This window comes from Bolinopsis microptera, chromosome 2 (genome assembly GCF_026151205.1).
Source record: "Bolinopsis microptera isolate Bmic1 chromosome 2, MBARI_Bmic_1.0, whole genome shotgun sequence".
NCBI lineage: Eukaryota > Metazoa > Ctenophora > Tentaculata > Lobata > Bolinopsidae > Bolinopsis > Bolinopsis microptera.
In genome coordinates, this window is record NC_087073.1 from 13626631 (window position 1) to 13639380 (window position 12750).

The following is a 12750-nucleotide window of genomic DNA, read 5'->3' on the forward strand; positions in this document are numbered from 1 at the left end:
TGGTCAATCTTCCAGCTCGTTAATTTTCATAACGTATCACATAGTTTTCTGGGTAGTTTTGGAGAATATAATAATTGGCTCAATTGTAACACATTTACGTTGCAATTATTTACACTAATATGAACTTGGCCAAGACGTCTATTAATTTTGGCTTATTCCTATCCGTATCGTAAAATGGAAATATCCTCTCTTTAAAGTAGCCGAATGTTGATTAAATAGCAAACAGTAACCTGGACCCTGCTGGTATAGTTAAAATGATCTATAATTCCAGTTCACACACGTATCAAATTACTAATCCTCCAGCAATATCGTGCACATTTGAGAGCACTTGTTATATACAGTGTCATACAGTGCCATCTGTTTTAAATCTCTCCCGTTCAATCTAAACTCTGTAGCTTCAACAAGCTACAATATGGTGACTACTGACTATCAGCTGATTATTTGCACCGGTAGTAACACGTCTGATCTAACTTAGCCATTTTTAGCTTATGTTGAATTTTGATTTTGTGTGTTAAGCTGTCAATTTGTTATCTCTACGTTTAAGTTTTGGTATTAAATTCGACCAGTAAGCCAGTACATCCTAGTTTTCACTGCCTCCGTTCATTCTTGAAATATTGTTATTTCTGATAATGCAGAAGTAAAAACACTATTTCTCTGCTGGTGTACTCTCAGCTTGTCGTTATTATTTCTCAATTTAATACATTGTACATTATATATTACATCGAACTGCTGCTTTATACATTGTGTATTGAACTGCTGCGGTACCACTTATCTTTCTCAATTTTAATTAGAAATAGGAAATCTGTAACATTTAATGAATCATTGGTACATTAACAGCCGCGGTACTGGTGGTTTACTTGTATAACTCGATCCCTCATGTCTCTGAGTACGATTGAAATTTTATGAAAATTACTTTTTCTATCAGATTAATTTTTCTACCACTACATCTTCATCCTTTACTAGATATATCAGAAAGTAGTGAGTTAGAGACCCTACTAGAACACAGTAAGAAGAACCCTTCCCACTCAGTCCTACAGTCAGTTTGTCACCTCAACATGTTCAACAAGTTCTCTGATGGTCTATCTGGACTCAAGACCTACGTTAACTCTCCCGCTCTAGGTCGCAATCAGGTTAGAGACACCTTTAGAGGGTTAGATTGAGGCTGAGGTTCAATTTCATGGAGACTGCAACAAATCTCATTGATGGGCCTATGGGACGACTTATTGCAACAAATCACACTAATACTATAGTGTACTGCTAGTATATTTATAATCACTAATTGTTATACATTGTACATTATTTAATCTAATCCCTCTGATCAGGTGCCTCTACATATAGCTGTGAAGAGTAACACTGCATTTGCTGTTAATCAGCTTCTCAATGCTGGTTAGTTCTTTGATCATATCATTGGAGTTCTTTTGGGGCTGTTTTTTTATTGCTGTGCTGGTTTGATTAAACATCAAAACGAAGTTGTTTATAAATTGATGACGTCATGATAGTTAACAGTATAATTTGGTACGGTTGATAATCACATCACAACTAATGTACTCTACGAAAAAAGAATACAAGAGGAACATAGTATCTCATTAAACTATATAAAAAATAAGTATAAATAATAAGGAAAAGGAACGGGAATGAAGCCAATACCAGAAGTGAAACCCCACCAAAGAATAATTGATCCTTAGGTAGACCTGGTGAAATAAAGTAACTGAACTGTAAGTTTAAGAAAAGACGGAAGGAATAAAGGAGAGAGGAAATAATGTTATGTGAACATCATCAGCAGATGACTTGGCACACCGGTTTCGGGGGTTTAATACCTGTACCGGTTTAATGTGCCAAGACCCCCTAGCAATCACTCGTCAGTGATCACCTGTTCACGTTAAATGTGATGTCAAGGATGTCGCTGACATCAAGTATACTGTATTTGTACAGAATACTAGGTCGGTCTTTCAGAAGCTTTCTGAATTTACTCTTCAGGAGTCTGTCATTATAACATCTTGAAAGAAGTGTCCTATAAAGGGTGTTGGTAGAACACAGAAAAGAATCAAGGTCAGAGATAATGGAAGAGTAACGAAGGACCTGACCGTAAAAAACATTATAACCAACAGAAGAGGAAATATTACTGTTAGGAAAGGTGTACATGACCACAGGAAAGTTGAAGTCATCAAGTTTGTTGTAAAGCTTGGTGGCGACGTGTCCGGAGTTATTCATCGAAATGTTGATGTCGAGATAGTTTACGGACTTATTGTCGTCACCACTCCTCTCCATAAGCAGGTCAGGTGGATAAATGGACCTGATTAGGTTAGAGAAATGCAAATAGTTCATGGTGTTGAGGTCGTCGACATATCTGCAGTTTCTTGAGAGGAGCTTAGCGAGACCGAACTTCTTTTCTTTGATTAGGCGTGTCATGTAGTTGAATTCACACTTCCCTAGCGAAAGATCAGCGAACTGGCTACTAGAATTCCCTCCCATGGGAATGCCTTTCGTTTGTCTTAAAATCTGATCCCCAAAACAAACAAAAGTGTTAAACAGAATAAATGTAATAGCTGTTTTGAGTTTATCAGCAGAAAAACATAAGTATCCGTTATATTCCTTTTTAGAGAAAAAATTGTTGTTCTTATACAGAGAAACACAAATAAATTTATTCGTATTACTAAAGAGGAGATCTATTAGCTCGAAAAGCAGTGACTGTAGTTGCCATAGGTTGATAAAAATCGCTTATTATTAAGAAACTGTTTACACCATTAAAATATTCAAAACCCCTAAAAGAAATCAAGTCATCCTAAAATGGTGATCAGTACAGATCAAGACAGCTAGAGTTAAAATTTGTTTCTCCAAGCAACTCTATCATCGGCTAATATCTTAAGCTTATTAAGATCATTCAAAGAGTTAAGTTTTAAACCTCTACGGGTCAAATCATTCACAATAATCTTGAACAAATTCTTACGATGCGCACCGACGCGCCCTTTACAGTTTGTTGTGACAGCAAACTTTAACGCTAATGCAGCGGGGGAGTCATCAGCACTACGCAAGATATGACCTAGGAGCTTCCACCTTGCTTTAGGGACACGATCTGATAGCTTAACTGAGTTACATCTTAGGTATAAGTTTGCATTGGATATTGTTCCATGAGGCCAATAAATGTTCAGTAATGATCTAAGGTGTTTTCTATGGCAAATGTCTAGTTTTTCTAGTGACTTTGCAGTAGGACACCAACTACTGCAATTGTACATGATGATTGATACAATTTGGGCTTCGTATACTGCTATCTTTCTGATAACGGAGATATTCTGGTGAGACCAGATCTTGGTGAACTTATAGAAGGCATTGTTCCCAGCAATGCATCGAGCAGCTATATCACTTTCACTACACAACAATGACCCAAGAATCTTACTCTTCCGCCAATCTTCATTTCCACGTAACATGGTATCATCACGACCAGGGATTGTTTCTCCAACAGGAGCGAGGAAAACATGGGTAAATTCTGTTTTCTCTGTGTTAATGAACAGGTTAAACTCCTTGAAGACTTCCTTAGCTATTGGTAGGATAGCTTCTAAGGATTCTTTTTCCACGTTCATGAAGTTACAATCATCTGAATACGCTGACTCCAGTGGCATACCTTCTTTTGAAATAGGGGGATTGGGTATGTGTGGGGGAGACTCTGCTAGTCGATGGCGTAGTTCTATAAGAGCTCCTGCTAGGACAAGAGTGAAGAGCTTGCCGGAGAGACTGTCACCTTGAAAGGACCCAAGAAGACTCTCGAATACAGCAGATAGTTCTCCTTCCACTCTGACCTTGAGCATGGTGTTGGTTAAGAGGAGTCTTACTAGCCTGAGGTCATCGTCTGTGCATCCAGCTTTGACAAGAAGGTCAAGTATAGTCTGGCGTTTGATTGTGTCAAATGCTCGAGACATATCTATGCCCATCTTGTGATACTGGAAGTGTTTACGCGTGACAACCGATATCAACATCCGCTCAGCCCACACTAGATCACCACAACTTCTACCATGTTTGTACCCCGCCTGCGTGCTACCAGTGAAAGCATCAACTTTGTCTTCAATTCTCTTCAGTACAATCATGGATAATATCTTACGAGCACCATTTGATAGACATAGAGGTCGTAGACTAGTGACAGGACCAGCTGGTTTGCGAGGTTTCGGTAAGGGGGTGATGATGGCTTCACCTATAACATCAGGAAATGAATTGGTCTCCAATGCGCTATTGATGATCTCGGCATATTTTGACCAGAATTTTGTACCAGCATTTTTCAACCACTCGTTGTAGACTTTATCTGGACCAGTGGCTTTGTTGTTCTTGAGAGATTGGGCGGCTTTCTTTACTTCATCACATGTGATGGGTATGTCTAGGCAGCGTCCATCCCCTATAAATGCTTGAAGTGGTTCATCCTCACACGTGAACTGCTTTTCGTAGTAGTCTCTGATCACTTGAGCTTTACCAGCATCTGTGGCAACAAAGTTACCTTCTTCATTGTGGACACTGATAGTAGATTTGGGCTTAGTGTCAGCTAGAGTACGCACAGCTTCAAACATCTGCCTTGTGTCATCTGTTGACATGATGGTTCGAGCGATGTCATCGGCACGTGTGTCAGCAAGGTTCTTGAGATGCTTACGGATGTCTTTCTGTAACCTGTTGATCCTTGTACGGACTTGAGTTCTGTCAGCAACTTGGTTGTTACAGTTAAGTGCAGCTTGCAGGGTTTGTCTCTCTTGTGTGATTGTAGGAAAGATTTTGTAGTAGGGGGCTAGTTTGATTTTACAAGCAACGAGTCTGTGGTCTGAGTTAGTAGCAAGACCGCCATATGCTCTACAATCTTGGAACATGAATCTGCTGCGTGTTCTGCACAGAATATAATCTAATTGTACCCATTCCAAAATTGCCCATATACTCTGTTACACCATACTGATAGTCCAAAGGAGATAAGGTTCCCAACTTACTGTTGAGATCACCACAAACAAACAATTCATGAGATGCAGGAACTGAAATAGCATGGGTGAGTTCTCTGTAGAACTTTCTTAGAAGGGCAGGGTTTCCTTCTGCTTTAGGATTAGTCGGGCCATAACCGTTAACAATTCTGATATTTTTAGGATGGGATGAGAGATTAGAAGGAATGACGACATTAAGATAGGAAACCCGGTCTGAGGTATACTGATAGTCTGTGACATAAGGTAGTAATCTAGGACTTATGATGAAACCTAGTCCACCATGTCGTCCTTGATTTTGCTCCATCATGATCAATTTGTAATTGTTTCTGAGATATCTAGTGGAATGATTTTTGACTTTTGTCTCTTGAACGCACAAGATATCAACACTATATTCAAAACAATCCGTTCCGAGTTCTTCCTGTTTCTCCGTCTTAGAGAGCCCTTTTGCATTCAGTGATGCTAGGCTCAGTAAGGAAGTAGAAGAAAACTTTGAACTCATAACTGTCTCTTTCTGCTTATTATATAATATATACGACCAACTAGATTTTTATTCGAAACGCGTCGAAAAAACAAAACTTCAAGATGAAATATGAATTGATCGATTTAGATCATAAAATGTAAACTCTTATTAAACTATAAAATTTTCACCAGAATGATAATTATATGCAATATCTAGTATCTACACTAAGCGACAAGAAATTGAGCAATATGAAATGTCTATATTTTATTTATAAGAGTTATAAGAGTTATAGCCTGCTAAGTTGAACTGAATACAGACCCGCTCAGTAACCCAGTTATTAACATCCCGTTTGAGCCAGAACCCTTTGATGCCCCCTGGGGCTTCTAAACCTACTCTATCAGGCACTGTGACCTTGGTCCCATCAGCTGTGGTCCCTGACAGTATAAAGTAATAAAACATGTCACGTGCTAGGAATGTGTTGTGGAAATGTATACCAGTCCCTTCATAGTCCTCATCTGCCTGGCACAGTTCGTACTTCTTGAACATAGGCATGCGAGCGTTTTCGTGTGAGCTCCTAATTATAATCCCGCATCTTCCCGTCTTATCACACTCTGCACCGATTGGTTGATTGAAAAAGAAAAGATGTTTATGAGTAGAACCAGCTGTTTCCTCTATACATGTTTCTTCTGGTATAAGAAGGCTGTCACTACCTGAACAGAAATCTTCATCTTCCTTGATGCAGTTCAGGATGCTTATAAGATTCGGCTTTTTATTATCACGTGAATAATAACTATCACACTCATGTCAGTTGAATGGATCAAAGCGGTAGTTATCATGTCCACATACTGATGAGACACTTTCTGTATGCGGGTTTTCTTTAAGCAATCTCTCAGTGCAGCAAGGAAGCTTTCTTTTTTGGTTTCTTGGAAAGGAAAACTTTTAATGTAATGACCTAAGAATTCGACTACTTCAAACATGGATTTCACTCTACCATTTTTGATTCCATTTATTATTTCATTAAGGTCCATGCAGTCTAAAATAAGCTGAGCGTTTTTCCAATTATCAAAAACCACATTTGACCGAGCTGTTTCCTTACATTGTTTCAATATGAAGCTATGATCTTCTGGCTTTAGTTCTCTCAAGCTAAATAGACATTCAAACAGCTGATCGATGTGGAACTTATGTTGAGACCAACAAAGTTGCAGATCAAGGTTTTGTAGCAGAAACTTCATGTTTTCATCAAGTGATTCTTGGAAGACAATATTGTATAACATATTGTTCACGAAAACCAATTGGTTGCTTCCACTCATCTTCAACAACAAATCTAATTGAACAGTATCCAGCTTATTGACTCCCTTTACAAGATTTTCCAATTCTTCCTTAATATACCAAGATACAAACTCGCTTACATCCTTCACGGCTAATTTCGAAATCAATGTTTCTATCATACCCTTTTCTTGGTCTTCCCATTTTCGAAGGACATTTAAAGACACTCCTCAAATGCAAACAAAATTTCCTTGAAACTGTGTTCCGTTTCTTTACTGTCGAATCTGGAGAAAAGCCAGTTTTCGACAACCTTCTTTTAGATGCTCAACCTCAAAGACGACTGCCATCTTATGCAATTCCCTGAACTGTGATTCTTGTAGCTCGTTTACTTGGCTATCATCAAGATTGCGCTAAAAACAGTCCTACCACATCGGGGTCAAAGTCATCCATTTCAATCTCATAGAAATGGAGCTCATCTATGAGATGTCGGAGGAATTTACTGTTCTTTGTTAACCTTTCTTTTTCAACACATAGTGGGTCACCGTCTTTTATCTTTATCACAATTAGTCTCTCCTCCATGATGCTGCAATATATAGTCAGAAACTCAAACTTGGGTGGATTACGCAATAAGTAAAAAAGGTGTATGGAAGCGTTTAATAAATGCGATGAGACAATGTCGACTGCATACATTATCTAACAACATAATCAAACGGTGAGATGAACATTTTTCAGATAAAGAGTACGCTAGGAAGAAAACATGGCTTATCGTTATTATATCATCTACTTCTTGTTCTGAAGGGGATGTGAAATGTAATACGAGATTGTTACTCAATACTGCAAATTTATGATTTACTAGATGACATGTGGAATTATTGTGCTAGTTTTATTAAATTTTTATGTAACAGAAAGTTAAATATGAGTTACCTAATGACGCAATTGTACGGTATTACGTGTGATTAATCATGCAACAAGAACAACAGCGATAATAAAGTATCCGTATGCAGTTTAATTGATGTCAGCAGCAGCTTCATTCTTTAATAATGCTGTATCATTACCATCAGCCATGTTATAGAATATTGCACCTGTTATTACACCTGCATGCAAAACGTCCTTTATTGGTGGTTACGCTAGGTTCTAGGTTTTGTAAGCTAATGTGCTGATGTCTTACAATTTTAATCACTTCATCAGGTATTCGAGAAATTACTTTTGGTCCATTTGTATATCTCCGATAGGACGCTACATGCAATATTACAATAATAATGACATTAAATTTAAAATGTCTTTGTAAAAATGTCTTTGTAATAAAAGTTAAAACTAAAATCTAATTAATCACAATGCGTGCACCCTTGGAAGTCGAGCTTGCTCGTTGATTATTGATTCGAAAACATCGTAATATGTCAATGGTGCATTCACAGTACTACACAACGATAATACGTCTTCCCATCAGAAATATATATATTATAACCGGTACTGAACGAACATACGTTCTGTTATCCAGTTGTTAACATATGGAAACCATCTTCTGGATGAGTTGGCCGCCCTCTCAGGGACTTTGTCTCGAGCTCCCCTACCTTTACTACCAGACACTACGGTGTAGTAAAACATGTCATGTGCAGACACTGAATCATGAATGTGTACATCAGTCCCCTCATAGTCCTTACTTTCCGTACACAATTCATCTTGCCAGAAGTTGTTGGGTCCACTTGAACTCCCTCTCACTATAAAGCCACAATTACCCGGTATTGTACAGTCAGGAACAGCAGGGTGCTTGAAATAGAAGAGGTGTTTGTAAGCAGAACCAGCTGCCTCTACTACACATCTTTCTTCCGGTATCAGAATGTTGTCAGTTCCGCGTGAACACAGGTTAGAATCTCCCTTAATAAAGTTCAGGAGGTTTATAGCCAAATCCGCTTGCCATAAAGGTGAACGGTTCAAAGCAGCAGATATCATCCTCACATATTGAACTGAAACTTTCCTCGTGTTGGAATTCTTGCAACTGTTTTTGAGTGCTGCTTTCAACTCCAAAACGTCCTCTTCCTTCGGAAGCTTTTTTATTGAATAGCATGCGTGTAGTATCAGCTCAATAACTTCGTACATGGATGTCACATCCCTAATGTTAATAACATCTGCTATGCTCTGCAATGTTGCACAATTTGAAGACAGCAGATGATGTTTCCATCCATTGAAGAGGACAGTCTTCTGTAAAGACACTAAGTTGATTCTTGCAGTTCCTGAGGTTGTTGGAGTGTTCGAGGTTGTGGTACTCTCTGTTATTATTAGTGGCTTTATAAGCATAAGGCTGTCTGTGGCTGTTGGATTTGATACGCTTAACAATGACTCAACGCCTCCAACACTTTTAGAACGAGCCAATCTAGTCGCGTCCATAAACAGTTTTGATATCAAACGTAAATCCTCATTCATCACGGCTTTCAGGCCATGTAACTTATCAAACAACTGATCGTAGAGGTCCTGGTTCTGGCTACAACAAAGTGGTAAATCAATATTTTGTAGGAGAAACTTCATGTTCTGGTCAAGTGATTCCTTGTTTTCAAGATTGAACAACATGGCTTCTAAGAAAACCGTTGTGTTATTTCCATTAATTAATCTTAACATAAAATCCAACTGCACAGTATCCAGCTTATCCATGTCTTCAAGATACTTTGATACAAACTCGCTAACATCCTTCAGGGCTAATTTTGAGATTAATGTTCCTATCATCTCTTTTTCTTCGTCTTTCCATTTTCTATGGACATAGAGGCACTCCTCGATTGCGAACAAGCTTTTCCCGTTATTTAAACTTTGTTCTGTTTCTTCAGTGTCCAGTCTACTAAAAAGCCAGTTTCGACAACCTTCTTTTAGCCACTCAACCTCAAAGACGACTGCCATCTTATGCAATTCCCTGAACTGTGATTCTTGTAGCTCTTTTACTTGGTTATCATCAAGATTTGCTAAAAACAGTCCTACCACATCGGGGTCAAAGTCATCCATTTCAATCTCATAGAAATGAAGCTCATCTATGAGATGTCGGAGGAATTTACTGTTCTTTGTTAACCTTTCTTTTTCAACACATAGTGGGTCACCGTCTTTTATTTTGACCACAATTAGTTTCTCCTCCATAGTGCTGTAATAATAAATTCAGGATACAGCCAGAAAATCAAAGTTAGGTCAGGAAGGGAGTAAAGCAATTTATTTAATTTGTTGTTGTTGTGTTTCATTTTTTGTTGAAAGATAATCCGAGGAAAATAAAGCAACTAATGGAGAAATTAAGCAACTGGTGATATTAAAATTGTCAGTGAACAATAAGAAATAGCAGATGCAGTAATTCAGAAGAATAATGCTGTCAATGACTGAACTTAGACTTAATTTCTAGACCACCTGCACCATGCGTGAGTTGACTGAGTGGGTAAGGCCAAAGTAGAGCTTATTTTTAAACGAAAAAGAACTTAAGCTAAAATTCTACATGAAATTCTGCAAAATACAAATAAATACATTGCCTCTTACAGAAATGTATTAATATTCAAAGAAAGAGTGCGCGCAGGAAGGGAAATATTACAAAAATAAATAACGTTATTATGTTATCTTGTTTCACAGCAACGAATATATCTTATGTTCAGGAGAAGGGGGGGGGGGGGGACCGGCCGAGGGCAATTTAGCCAGGTAATTAGGGTTTCTCACTTTCTCATGATGGAAATAGGCTGGGGAAACCTTTCCCGCCATCATCGGGAAGTTGGGAAATATAACAAATTTTTATGGTGGAAAAATGTTGGAAAATTTTCCATTTTATAAATTACCAAAAGCGGTCACGGCTAACCTCCCCTATTCAAGGTGTACCCAGGTGCGTCTCCGAAACTGAAAACCTGGCTTCATCCCTGCCGCCATGATCCATATTATACTGAGTAACGTAATACTGGGACGTAATCTAAGAACTTAGAATTGTTATCCAAAGTAGTGGTTCCATTAAGTATTGACTATTGATTCTAAGTTAATCTCTGATTACAACTCCTGTTGTGACTGTATTGAGAGTGATGATCGTGTCACATGTCACATGTCACATGTCACATGTCATTATTGTAGCATAATTATCGAATTAGAATAATTTATTGTTACAGGAGTGACGTGCCCTTGAAATTTGCATCTTTCTGGATATATATAAGATAAGCCGTGGAGAACGCGAATCCTATCCCAATTGTATTATTCGATGGTTTTGTAATCAGGAATCGACCGGGATTCCCGGTACCGGGAATCCCGGTCCCGGTCAGGCCTGAAATCATGTCCCGGTCGATTCCTGTTTGTAATATTCAATGATATTTGAAATGAACACTGCTTTATGCCAGGTGGTGACCCGCTGGCAAAGGACGAGGCAGGCAATAACCCGGTACACGCTGCAGCCTTTAGCGGCTGCTACATTGCTCTTGAAGCTATCCTCGCTCAGTAAGTAGCTCTTCTCAGATATAACTTATAAAGACCTTTTGTTGGCACTGTAACTTATCCTGTAAAAATATGCACCCATGCAGTTACCAGAACAAATCGTCAAACAACAACGTAATTATTCAAAGTCTAATTTCAACTTTCATCTCAACTTTTAAAATTCTTGATAATTTGCAGCGAAACTGTTAATCGAAATGGAATAAAGGAGGACGTATTAGCCTCCACCAATAATGAGGGGGACACCCCTCTACACCTCGCCTGCAAGGTTCGTCTTTCTAAACTTGTTACTGATTATCTGATTTACAAATCATTGTAATTGACTTACGATTTCCCATCAACTACAATTTTTACGTAGCTTTGTTACGACCTAGGCATAGCTTGCTGATGAGTGATGACATTTTTCTCGAATAATTGTTCGTCGATATTGATCTCTTGAAAAAACATTGAAACACATAATGCTTGTTCGTCAGCTGTGAACTGCAACCTCAAACTGATTATCAATATTGCTGTTCAGTTAATTAGCTATTAAACAATTACCTTTCCAGTTAATTAGCTATAAACAATTACCTTTCCAGTTAATTAGCTATTAAACAATTAGCTGGTTAGTTATTAAACTGCGATATGTGAACTTCAGGGAACAAATGAATATTATTTGTTAATCAAAATACAGTCCCAAGTCGTCACCCAAAAGGTCAGATATATGTGTGAGATCAGTGTTTGCCAGGCTATGTATCCGCTGATGTTCCGGTTTGTCACGCTAGCCAATTAGCTCGCATGCTCAAGCTAGTGTTCATTAGTAGCTCGGCACCAATTAAGTGATTAATTACCTAATTGATTTTCTTTGTTTGCACCTCAGATAAAACCATCAGATGTTGCTATTGTTAAGGTAATCAAACGTGCGAGCCCACGCGAAAGCCCACGTGTGAGCCCAATGCCGCGCAGAAAAGTGTCCGAAGCAGCAAACAAACCGACAGACAAACAGACAAACGTACAAACTAACAGAATACTGTCCGAAGAACCTGACAAACAAACAAACAGTGGAACTAAGGAGGCTGTTACAGCTATACAAGCAACAGATCAGTCCGACAAACCAACCTCTACTACTACAGATAGGAACTATATTGTAACTAATTGATTAATTAATTAACTAATTGATTAATTATTAATAAACTAACTAACTAACTAACTAACTAACTAACTAACTAACTAACTAACTAACTAACTAACTAACTAACTAACTAACTAACTTACTAACTAACTAACTAACTAACTAACTAACTAACTAACTCACTAACTCACTAACTAACTAACTAACTAGCTTAAAACTAGCTAAAAACTAACTGAATAAATGAATAACTAGATAACCAATTAACTAACTAAAAACTAACTAATTAAATGAATAACTAAATAACCAATTAAAACTGAAAAACTAACTAACTAAACATTTAATTGACTAACTAATTTACTAACTTACTAACTTACATTATAATAATTGTGACTATGTATAAACTAAAGGCTTGCTTTGTAAAGCTTGTTTGTTCTTAATCGCTAAGCTATGCAATCTGCTATGATATTGTGGTGTGATTAATTTTGATTTGCCCTGTACAGTATGTTAGTGCCGCCTGATGATCTTCAATCACTAACTCACTATAA

The 12750-nt window shown here is 37.9% G+C and overlaps 1 protein-coding gene across 2 annotated transcripts in view; it reads left to right on the top strand.

The window, feature by feature from the left end:
• LOC134811931 (85/88 kDa calcium-independent phospholipase A2-like) overlaps nt 1-12750 on the top strand; it is a 90393-nt gene that overhangs the window by 69619 nt on the left and 8024 nt on the right. For both annotated transcript variants that reach the window (XM_063819096.1, XM_063819098.1), the window contains 4 exons: nt 964-1130; nt 1323-1386; nt 11004-11100; nt 11275-11362. In XM_063819096.1, coding sequence (XP_063675166.1) covers nt 964-1130; nt 1323-1386; nt 11004-11100; nt 11275-11362 — 416 coding nt within the window. The remainder of the gene's footprint in view (nt 1-963; nt 1131-1322; nt 1387-11003; nt 11101-11274; nt 11363-12750) is intronic.